This window comes from Sorex araneus, chromosome 11, assembly GCF_027595985.1.
Source record: "Sorex araneus isolate mSorAra2 chromosome 11, mSorAra2.pri, whole genome shotgun sequence".
Taxonomy (NCBI): Eukaryota; Metazoa; Chordata; class Mammalia; order Eulipotyphla; family Soricidae; genus Sorex; species Sorex araneus.
The window spans coordinates 31296015-31319315 of NC_073312.1; the positions used below are offsets into that span (position 1 = coordinate 31296015).

The 23301-nt window shown below is 40.1% G+C and overlaps 1 protein-coding gene across 1 annotated transcript; it reads left to right on the forward strand.

The window, feature by feature from the left end:
* Positions 1–613: 613 nt before the first annotated feature.
* On the forward strand, positions 614–22552 carry LOC101550296 (cytochrome P450 2C42-like). The gene is made up of 5 exons (XM_055118658.1): positions 614–797; positions 8221–8385; positions 17676–17863; positions 21525–21666; positions 22371–22552. The coding sequence occupies exons 1-5, from the start codon at positions 614–616 to the stop codon at positions 22550–22552; spliced, it is 861 nt and encodes a 286-aa protein (XP_054974633.1).
* Positions 22553–23301: the final 749 nt, after the last annotated feature.

Consider the following 23301-nt stretch of genomic DNA (forward strand, 5'->3'; position numbering starts at 1 on the left):
TTCATCTCCCCAAGTTTGATCTTACTCCTTTCCCCAAGACCTTGTCTGATTCTCCCCTGCTAACATATGTGAATTCCTTACTGGTGGTTTCGGCTATTGCAGCATCTGTCTTGACCCCTATTAACCCACTTCCCAGGAATTCTATTGCCATTGGGGCTCTTCCCTACTTACCTGCTTGCCTTAATATGAAAATACACATCTCAAGTGGGGAGATGCCATGAGAGAAAAAGTTGATCCTCTGGGATATTATTACATTGCTCCTAAAATAAAGAGTTAGAAATCATCATTAGATTCTTTATAATTTCATATGCTGCCATTAGCTATCTACTCTCATTTCTGTTGCATACTGATTGTATTTTAAAATTCCTGGTTCCTGAAGTCCTGTACATTACAAAAGGACAAACCTTTCAGAATGCTGATTTTTATTTACCCATGGTGAAATTGTTGGTATGGGACCTGTTAAATATTAAGCCACTTGTGCAATGCCAATGTCAAAGTGTCACACACCTAATTATTGCCCAGAAAATTTCTGTGAAATATAGTTGAATCATTATCCAAACATTTTGTGAAATGTAATCGAATAGAAGTACTCTCTAAGCAGAGTTGACAAGTCATGCTTAAGAATTGCATCATTGATCATCGCCAGTCCCCTCTAACAGATACCCAGGATCTCCGTGCGCCCCCTTCCGTCCAGCCCTGTGTCCCCTACGTCCAGTGCCTGGGGCTTCCATGCCGCGGGCATTGCCGTCATCTGAGCCCTCTGCGCCTGTGTGATCATCGCCAGTCCCCTTTAACAGGTCCCCTCTAACAGGTACTTGTGGATCCCCATAAAGCGTACATTAACATTGGGACTGACTGGGGGTGTGGCCTCCACCGATGGGGGCGTGGCCTTATCAAAAGTAGGCGTGGCCTTCTGTGGAGCCCGTGGCCGAGTTATATCCTACACTGCCAGCACCTTGGACTCCCAACCTTCTTTATCTAATTTTGTGGAAAGCGTTCAGGCTACCTCAAACACAACACGGCAACAATTTTCTGGCTGACTACAGTTCCACCAAAAAACAAGTGTATTTAAGAATTTTCATACAGCCCAATTGGAAACAACATCTCTTCCAATGCTGCACTAGATGCCTATCATAAGTTGCAGAATAATGTTCACGAGGAAAGAATTACTCTAAACTAGGAAAAGGTTGACCACGGTGGATCTTATTCAGAATTTTTTCTGGCAATCAGAGGGAACAGTTCCAGTGAACCTAAAGGCTTTACCTCATTAGATCCACAACAACATGAAGAAACAGCGCAAATCTCCACTATGAGTAGAGGATGAAGAAAAAAGCCCGAATCCTCAACAGGAGGTACCCACAAGTGTGATATCTCCAACAAAGAATTCCAAGATGAAATGCTGAGGATGTTTAAGGAACTCAAAGAATCAGTGGAACAGTGGTACAGAAAATTAAAGGAAGAAGTGAAAGAAATGTGGGAATGGATAACAGAAAATACAGGAAGAAATGAGAGCAGAAATAAGAAAACTACAGAAGGAAATGTTACAAATGAATGATTCGATAGATGAACTTAAAAACTCAATAGGTACTCTCAACAGTAGAATGTCACCGGTTGAAGACAGAATCAGCGATCTTGAAGATGAACAGCAGAATTCGTACAGGCAACAACAAACAATGGGAAAAGACCTTCAAATGTCCCTAAGGCAAATCAGAGACCTAGGAGATGACTCCAAGAGAAACAACATTAGAATCATCGGAGTACCGGAAGGACAGGGAGCCAACCCCAATGAAAATACCACAGTTAAAAAAAATCATCGCTGAAAAGTTCCCAGAGTTAGAGACTGCAAGCATCCAGATCCAAGAAGCCAGAACGGTGACAGCTAAAAGAAATCCTAATAGAAACACTCCAAGGCATATCATAGTCAGAATGATCAATGCCACAGATAAAGATGCAATACTGCAAGTAGCAAGGTCGAAGAAAGAAATCACATACAAAGGAGCACCCCTTAGATTTACAGCAGACCTATCTGAGGAAACCCTCTAAGCCCGAAGGCAATGGTGGGATATCGTGAAAAAACTCAATGAAATGAATACCTTACCAAGAATACTTTACCCAGCCAAACTTTCACTCAAACTATATAGAAAAATACATCATCTCATAGATAAACAATAGCTCAGGAACTTCATAGATTGAAATCCAAGCCTGAAAGAAGCACTAAGAGAGCTCCTGTAAGACGAGGAAAAAACCCATAACCGCAACAAACCCTTATAGAAAGATGGCACAAAACCCCATGACAATAATCTCTCTCAATGTCAATGGTCTAAATGCACCTATCAAGAGACACAGAGTGGCAAAATAGATCCAGAAACTGAAACCAACATTCTGCTGCCTACAAGAAACACATCTGAACAATCAGAACAAATACAGACTGAAAGTTAAAGGATGGAAAACAACAATGCAGGCAAACAACTCCCTCAAAAAAGCTGGGGTGGCCGTAAAAGTATCCAACAACATAGATTTCAGGTTGAAAAAATCAGATGGACAGAGAAGGCCATTTTTAATTTATCAAGGGTTATGTACAACAGAAAGAAATTACACTCTTAAATGTATATGCACCTAATGAGGGACCAGCTAAATACTTAAAACAACTGCTCGCAAACTTTAAGGAGGACATTGCCAGCAATACAATAGTAGTTGGAGTCGCCTTGTCACCAATGGATAGATTAACAAGAACAAAACTCAGCAAGGAAACACTGGCTCTGAAGGAAGAAATAGAAGAGAGAGGGCTAACAGACCTATACAGGGCCTTAGACCCCAAAAATAAAGAGTACATATTTTGCCAGTGCACACGGAACATTTTCTTTTCTTTTTTTTTTGAAAAATTAAAAAAAAATTGTCTTTATTTGCAGACAACGTATTTGCTTGTTTGTGGGTCATGCCCAGAAAAGCTCAGGAGCCACATTCGAAGTCCAGGATTTGAACTAGTGGTTACAGCACAGCCACCATGCTGGGCAAGTGTCTTGACCTTTGTGTTATCACTCTGGCCTGCAGACAATATAATTTTACATATGAAATACCCTAAAAACTCCACAAAGTGAACTGCTAGATCTTGTCAACAAATTCAGTTATTACAGGATACAAAATTAGCTAATAAATCAGTACTTTTTTTTGACTTTAAGGTTGATTTTTATTTTATTTCTTTTTATTATTTCTTTTTATTTTTTCCTTTATTTATTTTTAATTAGTGAATCACCATGAGGGTACAGTTACAGATTTACTCATCTTTGTGTTCTTGTTACCCTCATACAAAGTTCAAGAATCCGTCCCTTCACCAGTGCCCATTCTCAACCACCAGTAAACCCAGCATCCCTCCTACCCTCCCAAATCCCATCCACCCACACCCCGCCCCACCACTGTGGCAGGGTATTCCTTTTTGTTCTCTCTCCCTCTAATTAGGTGTTGAGGTTTGCAATAAAGGTGTTGATTGGCCACTGTGTTCAGTCTCTAGCCCACATTCAGCCTGCATCACCCTTCCCCCGCATGACATCCGACCGCATTATACTTGGTGATCCCTTCTCTGAGTTGCCCTCTCCCCAGAATGTGAGGCCAGCCTCCAAGCCATGAAGTCAGCCTCCTGGTACTTATTTCTACTATTCTTGGGTGCTAGTCTCTACTCTGTTATTCTATATTCTACAGATGAGTGCAATCTTTCTATGTCTGTCTCTCTCTTTCTGACTCATTTCACTTAGCATGATACTTTCCATGCCGATCCACTTATATGCAAAATTCATGATTTCCTTTTTTCTAACAGCTGCATAGTATTCCATTGTATAGATGTACCAAAGGTTCCTCAACCAGTCATCCGTTCTAGGGCATTCAGGTATTTTCCAGATTCTGGCTATTGTAAACAGTGCTGCGATGAACATAAAAGTGCAGATGTCATTTTGACTATACTTTTTTGCTTCTCTGGGATATATTCCCAGCAGTGGTATTGCTGGGTCAAATGGGAGCTCGATTTTTAATTTTTTGAGAATAGTCCATATTGTTTTCCAAAAGGATTGAACTAGTTGGCATTCCCACCAGCAGTGTAGAAGGGTCCCTTTCTCTCCACATCTTCTCCAACAGCGGTTGCTTTTGTTCTTTTGGATGTGTGCTAGTCTCTGTGGTGTGAGGTGGTATCTCATAGTTGTTTTGAGCTGCATCTCCCTGATGATTAGTGATGTAGAGCACTTTTTCATGTGCCTTTTGGCCATTCGTATCTCTTCCTTGGGAAAGTTTCTGTTCATTTCCTCACCCCATTTTCTGATGGGGTTGGATGTTTTCTTCTTGTAGAGTTCAATCAGTGCTTTATATACTATTGATATTAACCCCTTATCTGGTGGGTATTGTGTAAATATCCTTTTCCATTCTGTAGATAGTCTTTGTATTCTGGTCACCGTATCTTTTGCGGTGCAGAAGCTTTTTAGTTTAATGTAGTCCCATTTGTTGATCTCTGTTTCCTCTTGGTTGGCCAGTTGCATGTCATCTTTGAAGATATCTTTATCTTCAATATCGTGGAGGGTTTTGCCGACCTTGTCTTCAATGTACCTTATGTTCTGTGGTCTGATATTGAGCTCTTTAATCCATTTTGATCTGACTTTTGTGCATGGTGTCAGGTCAAGGTCTAAGCCCATTCTTTTGCATGAGGTTGTCCAGTTGTGCCAGCACCATTTGTTAAAGAGGCTTTCCTTGCTCCAGTTCACATCTCTTGCTCCCTTATCAAAGATTAGATGATCATACATTTGGGGTTGTGTGTAGGGATATTCCACCCTGTTCCATTGGTCTGCGGGTCTGCCTTTGTTCCAGTACCATGCTGTTTTAATTATTACCGCTTTGTGGTAAAGTTTGAGGTTGGGGAGAGTGATGCCTCCCATCATCTTTTTCCCAAGAATTGTTCTAGCTATCCGTGGACTTTTGTTGTTCCATATGCAATTTAGGATTGCTTGATCGTTTCTTTGAAGAATGTCGTGGGTATCCTTATAGGGATCGCATTGAATCTGTATAATGCTTTGGGGAGTATTGCCATTTTGACAATATTGATTCTCCCTATCCATGAGCAAGGTATATGTTTTCATTTCCTCATGTCCTCTTTTATTTCATGGAGTAGCGTTTTATAGTTTCCTTTGTAGAGGTCTTTTACTTCCTTGGTTAAGCTGATTCCGAGGTACTTGATTTTCTGGGGTACGATTGTGAATGGGATTGCTTTTTTCATGTCCTTTTCCTCTGCCTCATTGTTTGTATATAGGAAGGCCATGGATTTTTGGGTATTGATTTTGTAGCCTGCCACTTTACTATATAAGTTTATTGTTTCTAAGAGTTTCTTAGTAGAGGCTTGGGCTTCTCTAGATATATTATCATTTCATCTGCAAATAGTGAGAGTTTGATTTCTTCCTTCCCTATATGGATGCTCTTAATCTCTTTTTCTTGTCCAACAGCTATCGCAAGTACTTCCAGTACTATATTGAAGAGAAGTGGTGAGAGTGGGCATCCTTGTCTTGTGCTTGATCTTAGAGGAAAGGCCCTTAGTTTTTCTCCATTGTGGATAATGCTTGCCGTAGGCTTGTGGTAGATGGCTTCGACTATCTTGAGGAAAGTTCCTCCAAAACCTATTTTGGTGAGGGTTTTCATCATGAACGGATGTTGGATCTTGTCAAATGGTTTCTCTGCATCTATTGATAATGATCATATGGTTTTTATCTTTACTTTTGTTGATATGATGGATTATGTTGATTGATTTTCAAATGTTAAACCATCCTTGCATCCCCGGGATGAATCCCACTTGGTCATGGTGTATGATCTTCTTGATGAGTTGTTGGATCCTATTTGCTAGTTTTTTGTTGAGGATCTTTGCATTGGTGTTCATCAGGGATATTGGTCTATAATTTTCTTTCTTAGTGACGTCTTTGTTTGCTTTTGGTATTAGGAAGATGTTTGCTTCATAAAAACTGTTTGGGAGAGTTCCTGTTTTTTCAACTTCCTGGAAAAGCTTGAGTAGAACTGGCAGCAGGTCTTCTTTGAATGTTTGGAAGAATTCGCCAGTGATCCATCTGGGCCTGGGCTTTTGTTTTTGGGAAGATTTTTGATTACAGTTTCAATTGCCTTAATATTAATTGGTCTATTCAGGTATTCCAAGTCTTCTTGGTTCAGTCTTGGGAGATTGTAGGATTCAAGGAATTCATCCATTTCTTTTAGGTTCTCTTGTTTTGTGGGGTATAGACCATCAAAGTAGTCTCTAATGATTTTTTGAATATCACTGGTTTCTGTTATGATGTCCCCCTTTTCATTTCTGATTCGATTAGGGTTCTCTCTCTCTCTCTCTCTCTCTCTCTCTCTTTCTTTGTGAGTCTTGCTAGCGGTTTATCAATCTTATTTATTTTCTTGAAGAACCAGCTCTTTGTTTCATTAATCTTTCAGATTGTTTTTTTGGTTTCCATGTCATTAATTTCTGCTCTAATTTTTATTATTTCTTTCCTTCGTTCTGGTTTGGGTTCCTTTTTCTGGTCCTTTTCTAAGGTCTTGAGCCGTGAAGTCAAGTTCTCTATTTGGGCCCTTTCTTCCTTCCTGAGGAATGCTTGGAGAGCTATAAATTTTCCCCTTAACATGGCTTTAGCTGCGTCCCATATGTTTTGGTAGCTCGTGTCCTCATTTTCATTTGTTTCTAAGTATATTTTGATTTCTTCTTTGATTTCCTTCTTGACCCACTCTTTGTTCAATATTTAGTTGCTTAATTTCCAGGTGCTTGATTTGGTTCTCCATGTCGGTGTGTGGTTAGCTTCTATCTTCAGCACTTCGTGGTCTGAAAAGATGGTTGATACAATTTCCATTTTTCTGATTCTGTTGAGGTATGTTCTCGGGCCCAGTACATGGTCTATTTTGGAAAATGGCATCGTGTTCAATCTTTAGTCTACTTTCAGCATGCATCTCCCCTTCGAGCGGGTCCTCAAAGCAGAGCTTACATGATGTTTCCTTCTCTATCTGAACTGCCTTTTCCCCCAACATATGAGGCCAGCTTCCAAACTATGGAGCCAAACTCCTGTTACTAATTTTAATATTCTTGGGTATAGTCTTCTACTCTGTTATTTTATATTCCACAGATGAGTGCAATCTTTCTTTGTCTATCTCTCTCTTTCTGACTCATTTCACTTAGCATACTTTCCATGTTGATCCACTTACATGCAAAGTTCATGACTTCATTTTTTCTAACAGCTGCATAATATTCCATTGTATATATGTACCAAAATTTCTTTAACCAGCCATCTGTTCTTGAGCACTCGGGTTTTTTTCCAGATTCTGGCTATTGTAAACAGTGCTGTGATGAACATATAAGTGCAGATGTCATTTCGACTGTACCTTTTTGCTTCTGCAGGAAATATATATATATTATATATATATTACATATATATAATATATATATATACTTTTTGGGTCACACCCGGCAATGCTCAGGTGTTACTCCTGGCTTTGCACTGAGGAATCACTCCTGGCGGTGCTCAGGGGACCATGTGGGATGCTGGTAATTAAACCCAGGTCGGTCGCATGCAAGACAAAGCCCTACCCAGTGTGCTATTGGTCCAGTCCCGCCTTTACTATATTTTAATTTAACTTTTTGAAGGTATTTTCCCCTTTCTTTTATAATTCTAATTTTTTTAATTGAGTCACCATGAGATATATAGTTACAAAGCTGTTCATAAGTAGGTTTCAGTCATACAATGATCGAACACCCATCCCCAATGGGTCACCACTAATGACCCCAGTTTCCCCTCTGGCCACCTCCTTTCCCCAAGCCTGCCTCTGTAGCTTGATGGCAGGCAAGGTAGTTTTGAAGTTATGTTAACCTCAAAAATATCTTAACTTCAAAACTATTCCCTTTTAATTTGAACTACAGTACTTTCTAATATCTGGTTTAGTTTTCTAAATAAGAAAATTAATCAAATATGATGCTATATTGAGTTGTTTTACGTTACTTCTAAGAATTTATTTAGGGGATGAAGTGTTTGTGCAGTGGCTAGTGCATTTGCCTTGCATGTCACCAACCTGGGTTCAACCCCTGACACTCAATATGGTCCCTGAGCCTGACAGAAGTGATCCTCCAGCACAGAGCAGGAGTTAGCCCTGAGCACCATAGTATGTGGCCAAAACAACAACAATAAAAATAAAAAACGAATTTATTCATTTATCAAGTCATTTTGACACACCATTTTTATGAAAAACATAATAAAAAACCTGAATTTACTATGGCCAACTTGATCATGACCATATCGGATGTGTTTGTTGCGGGAACAGAGACAATGACTACCACCCTGATATATGGACTCCTGCTCTTACTGAAGTACCCGGAGATCACAGGTATGATCAGGATAATGCACAGGATAAAATTCCAGGCAGGTATTGGCATTCAACACTGATGACTGTCCTACACTGTACCAGCCAAGACATTGCACAAACAAACATTCATCATTAGGACACCCTCCTATCATTGTATGTATTAAGTTCAAGTTAGATTATCATACAAAAATGAAATTGTATCATAAATTCACATAGCAAAGGCTATTGGTTTCCTTGCTATGGTGGCATGTGATCCAGTTGTATTACTTTCAAGTAACAAACAGCCAAAAAATTTCATTCATTCCTATACCTCTATGCTTATTATGTTACCTGAGTGTTTCCCCCCCAAATCTTTAAGTATTTCAGAAGCTGTTTGTTCATCATACTTCCCTATTACTTCAATTTTTGTTTTTCACTTGGATTTTTTGGTCTATGACATCTGTCTATGCTTTTTCTTTATTTTTCTCCAACTTTGTCCCTTACTGCGCCATTCTATGTGCATTCTGAACTTAATAATAGTTGATATTGAATTTAATGATTCTCATCTAGATAAATCTGAGCCTTTCAATATGAGAAGGTAAAGTTTTAAATTCGGAGCTGCTGAGAGTGAAACAGACCCTCTGCGCCTAAAGGCTTTGATTCCAGAGGCCTAACACATTCGGGCATCGAGCACAGCTTCTTACAGCAATGCACTGGGACTGCGAACTGGACTACAACTCTGTGCTGCCCCGGGGGTGGATCTTTCCTCCCCACCCTGTCTTCCTGCATGGAAAATGGCGGCAGCAGCAACATCCACAGGGCAGGAGCCATCTTCTAAGATTCCTAACCCAGAGGTATACAATTTTTACACTTGGGTCTCCTAGGGAATCATGGAAATTGGGTGTAACCGGCATGCCCTCGGCCCAGATAAATTCCGAGCTGCTGAGAGTGAAACGGACCCTCTGCACCTAAAACTTTGATTCCAGAGACTTCTTACAGCAATTTTTCCCTGGACTTTATACAGAAATCCAAAACGGCAGCGTCCACGCGCCTTAACATCTATAATTGTCAGCAATGTGAAACGGTTCCTTTTAAAGAGGTCTGACTTGGGGGGGAAACTCCAAATAATAACAGTGAGTTTTTGTTGAAATATTGAAGGTTATTAAAGTAGCAGCCATTTCTCTGGACTGCGAACTAAGCAACAGCCCCCATGCCGGCCGAGAAGAGGAAATATCCCTCTTTCCCAGTTGTTTCCCATTTTCAGGGAGAAACGCGGCGTGGCGTCCACCATACTATGAGGAAGGGGGATGAGGGGGAAAAAAAAAGGAAAAGGAAAAAGGAAAAAAAAAAGTGTTATGTACTTGGAGCAGTGGGGCTACGTATCTCTTTATTCTCAGCAATGGAAAACTAATTATCAAATGCTTCCTTGGTAGTAAGGCTGTCTTTCTTGGGGGGAAACTCCAACAACAATACTGAGTTTTCTGTTGAAATATGGAACGTAATCAAGGTAAAGAGAAAATGAAGTGAAATTCACCAGTTATACAGTTGGGGGTGGGGGGGCGGGGGGTATACTGGGGTTTTTGGTGGTGGAATATGGGCACTGGTGAAGGGATGGGTGTTTGAATATTGTATAACTGGGACAGAAACCTGAGAACTTTGTAACTTTCCACATGGTGATTAATAAAAATTTTTAAAAAATAATAAAAAGCATCAAAAAAAGAGAAGGTAAATTTTAAAATCATTGAATTTGAATATCATAAGATTATAATTCTTATAACTATAGTGACAGATTTTCCTATATTCCATTGCTAGTTTGGCAGCATGTTACTGAGAAAATGGCTTATAGTTGTAATAGCAGTGACTTAAGATTCTAACTTATTTAGTTAGTAGTTATGTGATGTCAGACTCATCACTGCCTTTTTCCATATCTAAAACCCTAAGCTAATTTAAGAGATAACAATATTTTGGGGCTGGAGTGATAGCACAGCGGGTAGGGTATTAGCCTTGTACGCGGCCGACTCGGGTTTGATTCCTAGCAACTCATATGGTCCCCTTTCTACTGCCAGGGGTAATTCCTGAGTGCAGAGGTAGGAATAACCCCTGTGCATCGCCAGGTGTGACTCAAAAAGCCAAAAAAAAAAAAAAGAAGAAGAGATAGATAGCAATATTTCTTAACATTCATTGTGTTTTCCTTGTAGAATAAGTCATCCAAGTGGTCATTTCCCCCTTTTTATTCATTTACCGTGAAGTACAGTAACAAATATATCATGTTTGAGCTTGGATCATACAATCATCAAACACCCATCCTTTCATCAGTGCATGTTTTCTACTGGGGATTAAAATCCCCAGTGTCCCCCTCTCCCCATTCCAAACCTTTCCCTGCCTGTGTGGCAGATAACTTGCACAATACTCTCTCTCTACTTTGGTTACATTTGATATTTCTACACCAGTCCCACCACCAGTCAGACCTGCTGAAAAGGCAATGTAGACAATTTGTTTTGTATTGCTTGTTATGGATAAAATATAATGTCACAGCTGCGCACTCTAGGAAATCTAAAATTTTAAAAATTCTGTTCTGGAGAGATAGCAAAGCAAGTTCTTGGGTTCGAGATTCGTGTGAGTCTCTGGAGCATAGCTGTGTGGGAGTTTAAACAGATGGTGGCCATATGTGGGCATCATCTCAGAGTCCCATCGTGGTGGGGGGGAAGGAGAAGGGCCGATTCCTCTCCTGTGCCATGAGGCCTGGCTTTTACCGCCAGCACCATAGCTATGTACCTGGAGCTTTTGCTGAGTTCTAGAAGATGGCGGCCGCTGGGAATCCTAGGGGGCAGGCGGAGGGACTCCACCTGCTACCATCTGGAGTGGCCTGGCAAAAGTGGCCTGTTGCAAAGTTCAGAACCATTTCTGCAGCAAGTTGCTCAGGTCCCAAATTCATTCAAGTGTTTTTTTAAGTGTTTTTCTAGCTAATTATTAGTCATACTTAAATGACAGTTTAAGTTTCAAAGAAACAAAACTTACCAAATTAGAACTATAAATATGAAGCAATATATGAAAACTGTTACCTCAACTTAAATAAATCTCGCTTTCCACTGCTGCACGAGCATGATCCCAGAGGCCAACCAAATTACTTTGGGCACCAGCAGCTCGCAGAAATGTCTCTAGACTGTGAACTGCCCCATGCGGCACAAGAGGGAAGGGTTTTTCTCTCTCGGCCCTTCTTTTCTTAGCACAGCATGGCGACCACCACTTCATGAGCACAAAAAGAGATATGAGCCGGCAGCAATGCGACACTCGGGAGATCCCGGGATGAGGGTGGTACCGGCTCCGCCCTCCGCCGAGATTTAAGCGCATTGCCACACATATGTGGCCTTTCCACTGATGCACGACCATGATTCCAGAGGCCAACTAAACTACTTTGGGCATGAGCAACTCGCAGAAATGTCTCTAGACTGTGACCTGAGCCACTGCCCTATGAGGCGCCAGGAGGGAAGGGTTTTTCTCTCTCGGGTTTTCCATTTTATGAGCACCACAAAAGGGAAGTAAAAGCTTGCAGTGATGAAATTTCTGGCAGAAATTTCCCTGGACATTCTTACAAAAATACAGAAATCTCTTAATTGTCAGCAATGTAAAACATTATGAAATGGTTCCTTTTCAACAGGTCTGACTTTGAGGGAAAAGTCCAAACAATAATAGTGAGTTTTTTTCTTGAAATATTGAAGGTAATCAAAGTAGAGTGAAATCTATCAGCTACACAGGTGGGGAGTGGGGTGGAGGGGAGGTATACTGGGGCTCCTGGTAGTGGAAAATGTGCACTGGTGATGGGATGGGTGTTGAGCATTGTATAACGGAGACTTGAGACTGAAAGCTATGTAACTTTCCACAGGGTGATTCAATAAATAAAAAAGCAAGCACAAAACAAAAATAAACAATCTCATTTTACTAACATTCTTATTCAATTTTTAAAATTGTAGAGTCAGGGATAGAAAGTACCACATAAAACTGTATATTATGGTACATATTTACTTTTCTGGACTTATTCTTTATTCATAAAGTGTACAAAATAATATCCTACACAAAACTATTTTAAGAAAGTATAAAGTTAAAGATGCTGCTGATGCCACCTGAACCCCTCATGCTCTCCTGAACCCGGCTCACCATCTCGCCTTAGACAGTATGCGGCTCAGCACGCCAGGCATGGAACTCTATGCATTGTCCCCGCTAGAACTCTACACATGATTCCTGCTGGACATCGCTGGCTGTTTTACAAGATTCCCACAGAATGGCGTAGGCGGGGTGCAGAGAAACCATGGCGGCCGTGCAGCATCACCGCCTGCCCCGGCCAGGCCAAGTCACAGAGCTTTTGGGCAGGGAGCCGTGGTGGCAGTGAGTGCAGTGGCTCATCCACTGCAAGGTGCTGCCCACCAATCATCAGGTGACCTGCGACTTGGCGCAGGTGTTCAACCTGTCACAGACTCTGACACAGACCCTTTGCCTTGGGGTCCTGCTCAGCCAGCTGCTCAACAACCTCTGGGTGCACTCCATCAACCACAAAGAGATCAATGTGAGGCCACAGATGTCCCAGGTGCTGCTCAGAGACGTGTTCAGGTATGTGTTTGTCAGCGTGCAGATAGTTACCACATGCCAATTGACCAAAAACTTGCATTCAGTATACTTTACATTCAGGAACACTTGTAAAGGGCATTAGAGGCTGCCCCAATGCTTCCATCTCTCTTGGAGAGCCTGGCAAGCTACTAAGGGTATCCTGCCCATACAGCAGAGCCTGACAAGCTACCTGTGACGTATCTGATATGCCAAAGACAGTAACAATAACGGGCCTCATTCCCCTGACCCTGAAAGAGCCCCCAATATGGTAGCATTGGGAAGGACGAGTAAGGAGAGGCTGCTAAAATCTCAGACCCAAACTAGGCTGCCAAAACAAAGAAGGACAAAAATGACTGACTGTCAGTACTTTCAATGCAAGCATGCTGGCATCAGAAGCATCAATCAAGGACCTGATGGTGCAAGCGCAGATCAATTACGACATCACAGGACTGACCAAGATGAGACCATAGAATGTCAAAAGAACACCTGGCCGCCCACCTGTGAGATGGTCAGACTTTTCCCTCAAGACCCTGAACAAATGGCTTGATGCTCTTCGTGGAGTAAGCAGACGACATTGGGCTACACTAGCATGTGACAGGGACAAACGGAGATGTTACTGGTGCCCGTTCGAGCAAATTGATGAGGAACAGAATGACAGTGATTCAGTGATACACTGATAAAGTTAACAAGTTGTATGTTTTTTCTGTCATATTTTACATTCTAAATATATGTCGAAATGCCAACTGTTCATCAATGCTGTGGCACTGTAGCACTGTAATCCCTTTGTTCATCGATTTTCTGAACGGGCACCAGAAACATCTCATTGGGAGAATTGTTCTTACTGTTTTAGGCATATCAAATACACCACGGGGAGCTTGCCAGGCTCTGTTGGTGTGGGTGGAATACTCTTGGTAGCTTGCCAGGCTCTCTGAGAGGGACAGAGGAATCAAACCCAGGTCAGTCGTGTGCAAGGCAAACGCCCTTCCTGCTGTGCTATCATTCAGTCCATATCTATACTGAGTCTATGCTGAGTCAACTAAATATTTTATTCAATTTTCCTACTTATTAATCACCTATACTGAGTAGTATTATATTTGTTTATGTTTTTGTTGTTTTGGGGCCACATCAACTGTATTCAGGGCCTACTCCTTTCTCTTTGCACAGAGATCACTCCTGGCTCTGAGCTCAGGGATTCGATCGTATGTGATGCTTGGACTGAACCCTTTTTGGGCCACACGCAAGACAAGAGCCCTTTCTGCTGTAATATTGCTCTCCTCCTCATACTGGGTAGTCAAAAACCTGAAACATTCTCAGTTTAAAAAACACTCTTGAATCTGAGTGATAGGACAGAGAGTTGTGTACTTGCTTGACATATATCCGACCTGGGTTTGATCCTCAGCACCACATATTTTGATTGGATCCATGAGATTATATCCAGAGTAAGACTTGAGTACCACCAGCTGTGGCCAAAAAAGCTGAAACTCTGGCAAACATGAAGCTGTTAAACTACATGCTATTTAGTGAGAGTTTGGATCCCAGATTCCCGAGTTTGACAAAAAAAAAACACCACCAAAGGTGAATTACAGTTCAGAAATTAATTTCACACTATAGTTGGATTATATATAATGTGTATTATTATATATAATATATGATTAAATTTATTATATATTTACAACATAATTTATATTTATATATATATTTTATAATGGGCTGAGTGATAGCACAACAGTAGGGCATTTGTCTTGCATGCAGCCTACCCAGGTTTGATCCTTCTGCCCCTCTCAGAGAGCCTGGCAAGCTACCAAGAGTATCTCACCCACACAGCAGAGCCTGGCAAGCTCCCCATGGTGAATCCGATATGCCAACACAGTAACAACAACTCTCACAATGGAGACGTTACTGGTGCCCACTCGAGCAAATTGATGAACAATGGGATAACAGTGACAGTGAAAGTGATTGCTTATAATCGAATTCATATTATATATCATATATATTAACACCCCATATATGATATACAACACATCATATATATCACATATGATATACATATTACATATCAATTCGGATATATAAAATTTATTTTACATTGTAATATATCATATAATGCATATTATATAAAGACATGTCATAATTACATAATTTATTACATTTGTATATTTTGTAACAATTTATTGCATGATATCTATTATATGCAATGAATTTATTATAGATAACATATACATTTATATATGAAATATATATTTAGTAGAATTTAAGATACCCAAGAATTGGAAATTATGATTATTTTAAAATAAAACTTAAAGGTGACTCCGATAGTGGGTGCCCCCTTCCTTTGGAGGTTAGGTGCCCCACCCCATCACGGAAGACCCAACTTGGCGGTGGCAGTGTGGCAGTAAAAATATTTTTTTAATGAACTGTTGCAGTGGTGAACCACACATATTTGATAACCAACCCTGATCTGCCACTAATGCCCAGTCCCTCCTCAAAACATGACCACCAGTTAATCTCCCTTTTCATATACCATAAGTCCCACACCTTCGTCTCAGGCTCTTATGCTGAATGCTCACCAGAGCAACGTGGCTGTCTCTTAATACATTAGGCCAATAGCCCTTAGCCCCAATTCCAATCAGCATTTTTCCCAAACCCACAAAAATGACACTGAGTGCAAATAAAAAATATAACCCCAATCTTTGATAAAAGTTCAGGCCAAAGAACATGTACCAAATCAGCCCAAGAGGCTTCACACAGGTTACCCAGGAGCACCAAAGAGAAACCTTGAAGGGGAAAGAAGAGATCACCACTCACCGAGTTCTCACAGAGTACTCCCTGGCATTCAGGGGGATACACTGATAGTGTTTTGGAAGGAACCAACCCAAGACCACCACAGGCACCATGGAAATACAGCACAGATCACCGCATCTCCCACCACAGCGAATGGATGAAGCTAGCCCTGAACTCTTAGTAAGGAGTACCTGCATCCATCATCTCTCTGATAAAGACCAATTAAGAGTCATTGAGTGGCAAAATGGATTAAAAAGCTGAATCAATAATCTGCTGCCCACAAGAATTATGTTTGAATAGTCAGAGCAAGCACAGACTCAATATTAAAGACCTGAAAACAATTCTTCAAGCAAACAATTTCAAAAAGGCTGGGGTGGGCGTACTATTATCTGAAAACATATATTTCAGATTGAAAATGGTTAGAAAGGACAGAGAAGGCAATTTATTAATGATCAAGGAATATACACATCAGGAAGAAATTACACTACTAATATTTATGTTCCCAATGAGGGACCAGTAAAATACTTCAAACAACTAGTAATAGACTTCAAGGAAGACATTGGTAGTAAAAAAATAATAGTTCGAGACATCAACACAGCTTGATCACCTTGATAAAATAACAACAGTAAAACCTGAAAAACAAGTGAAAAAAAAACTGGAAAAACTGACACAACTGGAAAAACTAAAACAAAAACTAGGAAATACTGGTAACCGAAACATGAAAGCTTATAACTATCTCACGATTATTCAATAAAATTTTAAAAATAAATAAAAAGGGAAATTCTGGTTTTGAATAAAGAAATGGAGGAGATGTGGCTAGTAGGTATATATAGGACTTTTTATCCCCCAAAGGTCAAATACACATTCGTCTCCAATTCTCATGAAACATTCTCCAAGATATATCACATGCTAGACCATAAAATATATTTCCATAAAATCAAGAAGATATAAATTATATCAACTTTCTTTTCAAAATATGATGCACTGAAAAAAGAATTTAGTGACATATGGAACAGGAGAATCATATCAAATAAGTGGAAATTAAAACAGCTCACTGCTGAACAGCCAGTAGATTAGAGGAAATCAAAGACAAAATAAAAAGGTTCTTGGAACCAAATGAGAATGAGCACATGACTACCAGAACTCGTGGAACACAGCAAAAGCAGTGTTAAGCGGAAAATATATAGCTCTACAGATATTTATCAGAAAGGAGGAAAGGGCCACACATAAATAACTTGAATCCTCTGCTTAAGATCTTGGAAAAGGACCACAAAAGAATCCAGACCAGGCAGAAGGAAGGTAATAATAAAATAGAGCAGAAGTTAAATTAGAGCTGGAACACCAAAAAACTATATGAAAGACCAATGAAACCAAGAGGTAGTTCTTTAAGAAAATGAACAAGATTGACAAACCATTAGCAAGACTCAGAGAGAGAGAGAGAGAGAGAACGAGAGAGAGAAGAGAAGTGCCTGCCATAGAGGCAGACTGAGGATGGGGTGGGAGTGGAAGGAAGGAAATTGAGGAGGGCATTGGTGGTGGGAAGTGTACACTGGTGAAGGGATTGATGCTGGAACATTGTAAGATTGAAACCCAATCATGGACAACTTTGTAATTGTTATCTTTTGGTAACTCAAAAATAATTTCTTTTTAAAGTAAAGATCTACAGTAATAGTTTCCTTTGGTGTAGGAAAGAAAGAGGACCAACTCCACATTCGGTTTTATATTTAATTTTTAAAAACATTTTATCAAAGCACCAAGATTTCTTTATTCATTACAATACTCATGTTCAGTTTTAATAAACTTTCATTTGTAATATACAAAAGAAAAAACCCCAAAACTTAGAGCAAGCGAACATAATTTTCCACTTCTCATCTTTCACACAATGTAGCATGATTAAGAAAGTGAAATCTTGTCCCTTTTGTATAAATTCCAATATTTATCTTGCCAAGCTAAAGCCAAGGAGGAGATTGAGCGTGTGATTGGCAGACACCGGAGTCCTTCAATGCAGGACAGGAGCAACATGCCCTACATGGATGCCTTGATACATGAAATCCAGAGATATATGTACATTGTCCCCAATGGCCTGCCTCATGCTGTGACTCAGAACATTAAGTTCAGTGAATACCTTATTCCAAATGTGAAAATTTTTTCCTCTATACTTCTTAGGAATATAGGCTATCAGCCCTTTAAGTATGCAAATATAATCTACTTGAGTCTATACACCCCTCTTCTTTGGAGCTTTCTTTTCTCGGATTTATTCTTTTTGTGTTCAGCCGTTGTTTCAGTACTGGACCTAAAACAAAAATGTTGATTTTTTTTGTCTTATAGTCAGGGTATGAACAATGAATTTTTTAAAACCTACCCTCAGATAAAGTCACAAAAATGGAAAGCACAGGAACTCTTTCTTTTTTAAGTGCTTTCTGTAATTCAGAACCTCCATGCTTTTGACTCTTTTCCAGTGTGTATTTCATAGTTTGTAGTAATTATTTGTTGGAGAGGTCTTTCCAAAGAAGTTTCATAGCTATAATGACTATCAATATTTCTCATTTATTCTTAGCTATTGCTAAATAAATACTCCTTTAAAACTGTGACTGTATCACATGATTTGAAATTTTTGGTCTTTGTTTTTGTTTTGGCATTTTGAGTCACATCTGGTGATGCTCAGCGGTTACTTCTGGTTCTGCACCAGGAATTACTCCAGGCGGTACAAGGGGGATGATATGGGATGACCCAGATAGAATCCAGTCTGGCTGTGCTCAAGGCAAGTGCCCAGCCAGCTATACTATCATTCTGGCCCCTGATTTGAAATTCTTGTGTGATAATCTAATCAAAATACCATGACATATACTTCTTCTGACTATTTTTTTAGTAATCATGGCATTGTCCTCTGCAGTTTGTTTTTATTATATGTTGGTATTTATTAATCCCTTATGAGGAATGTAGATTATTCTATCTTTCTTTAAAACTTATCACTTTTAGTTAGATAAACAGTTCAATTGCTGGTAGGTGTATTTCTGTTAAGTTTAGGACAATCCTATGTTATTGTTTGTTCATTTCAACTTCGAATTGAGAGTTTGGGTATGGCTCTAGGCTGTTACTTAATCCAAAAATTTAGGTTGTGGGGAGTCACCACAATGAATCTGAAGTGTCAAGGAAGTTCTCACCACTCTGGGAGGGAGCTGCAACTTCTATGTCACTGCATGATATTTGCATTCTTTCTGGTATCTGTCTTCTTTTCTTTTTTTTTTTCTTTTTGGGTCACACCTGGCGATACACACAGGTTACTCCTTACTCATGCACTCAGGAATCATACTCGCTGTGCTCAGAGGACCATATGGAATGCTGAAAATTGAACCCGGGTTGGCCACGTGCGAGGCAAAGGCCCAACCCGCTGTGCTACCACTCCAGCACCTCTGTCTTCTTTTCTCAATTCCCCAGCAATAATATAATGGTAGATTTTGAGAATTTTTCTTCTCTCTCTGTGCCACAAAACCCACAGCCATGCATTTATAGGTCCCGGTCCAGACAAGGTCAGACCCGAAGACCTGAAGAATATGCCACCAGTACTCGTCAATACACTCGCTTGGCTCTTCACATGCTACCTGTCCGTATGCAAGGTACCATCCCAATGGAAAGCCAGCAACACTGTTCTGTTGTAAAAGACACTGTCAACTATTTCCCAAGCTGCCTGTCATCCATCATCTATAAGTTATTTAATTGATTCATCCTGAATGAAATAGGCAGAAAACTAGATAAAGGACAACCATGCAAGCAAGCTACGTTCTGAAAAGGATTCAGCACAATCGACCATATCCACACAGTGACCAAGCTCAGTGAAGTTTCCTGAGAGTTCAAGATGCTGCTCTATCTAACATTTATCATTTAAAGTGAGTCTTTGGGGCCGGAGAGATAGCAAAGTGGGTAGGGCGTTCGCCTTGCACGCGGCCGACCAGGGTTCAATCCCCGGCATCCTATATGGTCCCCCAAGTACTGCCATGAGTAATTCCTGAGTGCAAAGCCAGGAGTAACCACTGAGCGTCGCTGGGTGTGACCCAAAAAGAAAAAAAATTAGCCTTAAAGTGGGTCTTTGATTCTATTGAGACTAAAGCAGTCATCGAAGCCTCCAGCTCCAGGCACATCTTTTTGACTCCACCATTCTTCCTGCACTAACATACACCTCAGAGACCTGGGCCCTAAGAAAACAGGATGAGAACGTTATTCAGGTATCCCAAAAAGGAATTGAAACTGCCCACTAACGAGATGGTCAGACTTCTTCATCAAAACACTGAATGAATGGTTTGAGTCTCTCCGTTTTCCTGGAGCAAGCAGATATCATGGGCTACACTATGACTCAACAGGGACGAATGTAGATGTTACAGGCTCCTGCTTGAGCAAATCAAAGATCAATGGGATGACAAGTAATACAAGTGATAGATTTACATAGAATAGTGTTACAGACTTTTAGATGATCCAATCATGTTTGTAGATTCTTACTCTCCTATTTGCTCATGAGTTCTAGGTCCAAATTTTTGATCACTCTCTTCTTGGCTAACAAAGATAGTAACTTTAGTTATCTCTCATTGTCATTCAAAATTAACTTGTAACAAGTCCCTTCTCCTGGAAGATAGGCCCATATACTTTCTGGTTTAATAGCTCAAGCATTGGCATGTGTAAAGGAATTTAGTGTATCACCTCATTTTATGTTTATAATAAACAAAATAAAATTTTCTTATCCATTTATATATCACTTGCAATGAGGCACTGAAATGTTATACAACTTTCCTATAGCCAAAGAACTTAATTTTATGGAAAGAAAATAGTTCATTAATTCTGAAAACCAAACTTCAAGTCATTACATTTCATAACATTCCCGAGTTTAAGAAAATCCCATCACAAGTCAGACATGTTATTTCATTTCTGTGAGAACATATCAGTTGAAAACACAGAGTGAATAGTTTCTGATTTTGATGAGAGTGAAGGGTTTTCAGGAATATGACTCCTAGACTTTTGTAGAAGGCCTAATAACATAGATCCAAAAGGAAATGTTATACTTTACAAAGACAGGACCTTGAGATAACAGTGCAATTTACCTGTCAAAAATAATGCTCTTAAAAAAAAAAAACAAAGAACTATGCAGTGAAAGGGGCAGAGACGTAGTACAGCAGATAAGGTGCTTCCCTCTCATGTAGCCAACCAGGATTTGTCTGTTGCATCCCTTCTGGTCCTCCAGCCCACCAGGAGTGGTTCCTGAGCAGTAAAGAGCCAGGAATGAGATCCTAGCATCCCAGATGTGACCCCCAAACCAAAAAGTGCACTGCAGAGGACTTCCTAAATTTTCCCACAAGCAAATGCTTTGGCCAGGCTGAAAAGATTGGCCTTGCAGTCAATAAATAATATCTTGGACTTGCCTTACATGGTTTAATTCCTGTTAGACTTATTCATTAATCTGATCCGTTTCAGGGAAAAAAATTCTCCTTTCCTGTTGTCTCAACATTCACATCTATAAAAGAAAATGATCAGATGAGAGACTTGTTTTGAACCCCATGACACTCTCTTTTATTTAATATTTTATTTACTTTGGTTTGGGGGGGGGGTCACTCCTGGCTGTGTTGACGGCTTACTTCTGGCTCTAGGCTCAGAGATTATATGGAGTGCTGGAGTACAAACCCAGGTAAGCTGCATGAAAGGCAAATGCCCACCAACTGACTGTCTGCTCCACCACTTTTCCCCTCTACCCTACCCTTCCCCTACCCTAGTCAGCGACCTTTATAACTCACTTTTTTTCCTCCTTCTATCAGGGCACAAACATTTTTACATCTCTGACATCTGTCCTTTATGACGCCAAAGAGTTTCCAAATCCAGAGGGATTTGATCCTGACCAACTCCTGGATGAAAGTGGCAACATTAAGAAGAGCACCTACTTCATGGTCTCTTCAGCAGGCAAGCAAGCTTCATTTTTATCTATAAAAAAGGGGGTTGTTCTGGAAATAAAACTCCACAAAGATTTTTCTCTCCTGCCCTGTCCAGTTAGACAATTCAAAAATTCACTGAGGACATTATATGTAACAGACCTAGGTCTATATTCAGGGATACCAAGAGGAAGACTCATTAACAGATGAGACTAGAAAGAGAATGTTTTTCAGGAGTTGCTGCAGGAGCCTAGAGAGAAGACTTGTATCTTCTGGTCAGCAGGGATAGAGAACAGCAGTTTGAGATTAAAGAAAGGCCCATCTGAGATGTTCCTTCAACATAACCAGGTTTCTGGGCAGAAGGTGGTAACATACTCAGAATGGTCAATTGGAGAGTTTAAAGATGATACTAATTTTTGGAGGCATTGGCAGGAATAAGGGAAGTAACAAGATGTGAAAAAGAACTCAGAAACTAACATTAGTGAGGTGTTACAATTTTAGATTACTACAGACAGGAAAAGGAGTCTGTCTCTGTATTCCAGAGACTTTTAGCAAAGAGAAAGGAATGCCTCAACATGTAAGAGAATTCAGAGGTTGACTAACTGGTGGCCTGTCAAGGTGGAACTGAGGAAATAAATGCGATAATATTTATAATATATAACCCTTTGAACTTATCCCTGTCTGATTATTCACACACTATTAAAAAACACTATTCTATTTTTGTTTCATTTTCAGGAAAAAGAGTATGTGTTGGAGAGGGCTTGTCCCGTATGCAGTTGTACATATTTCTGACTACTATTTTACAGCAGTTTACCTTGAAACCTCTGGTTGATTCAAAGGACATTGACACCTCTCCAGTTCTCAATGGAGTAGAGTCTGTCCCTCCCTTCTATAAACTATGTTTCGTTCCAGTCTGAAGAAATTATTGACTGCCAGATTGCAGAGCAATGCCTTCTGGCCTGTGTATTACACATTACCCACCTACTCCTTTGCAGCAGATATGACATTGCTGAACGCTGTCTCTTTTAATTTCCCACTCCACAAGATTCAGTTCAAATTTCTTGCATGAAATAAATCTGCTCTATATCTAGTAAAGCTACTATTTTGTTATTATTTAGCTAGTACTTGTTACTATTTAGGAAGCATTATAAACAATCACTGTCACTGTCATCCCGTTGCTCATCGATTTACTCGAGCGGACACCAGTCTCCATTTTGCAACTTGTTACTGTTTTTGGCATGTCGAGTACGCTATGGGTAGCTTGCCAGTCTCTACCATGCGGGTGCAATACTCTCAGCAGCTTGTTGGGCTCTCCAAGAGGGGAAGAGGAACTGAACATGGGTCTGCCATGTTAAAGGCGATAGCCCTACCTCTGTGCTGTTGCTCCAAGGACAAACACAACTCAACACAAAAACATTAATTTTTAAATTTTTTACATAAAATGTGTGAAAATACATATACTCACTTATATCTATTGCAATTATGAGTACAACCACCAAGATATAGAAATAAATCATAAATTTGTTCAGCAACAGATAAATGAGTAACAAAGCATTGGAGCATTAACACGATAGGATACAATGCAGCCATAGGAAAGATGTAATCATGAAATTTCTTACAACTTGGATGGAGCCTGAGGACATCATGTTCTTCTCATAGGGAGTGG

Coding starts and splice junctions, on each gene's coding strand:
- LOC101550296 (XM_055118658.1), top strand. CDS start 614: ATGCTTAAGAATTGCATCATTGATCATCGCCAGTCCCCTCTAACAGAT. Junction 798..8,220: donor TCGCCAGTCCCCTTTAACAG/GTCCCCTCTAAC, acceptor TCATTTATCAAG/TCATTTTGACACACCATTTT. Junction 17,864..21,524: donor GTGAATACCTTATTCCAAAT/GTGAAAATTTTT, acceptor TCCTTCTATCAG/GGCACAAACATTTTTACATC.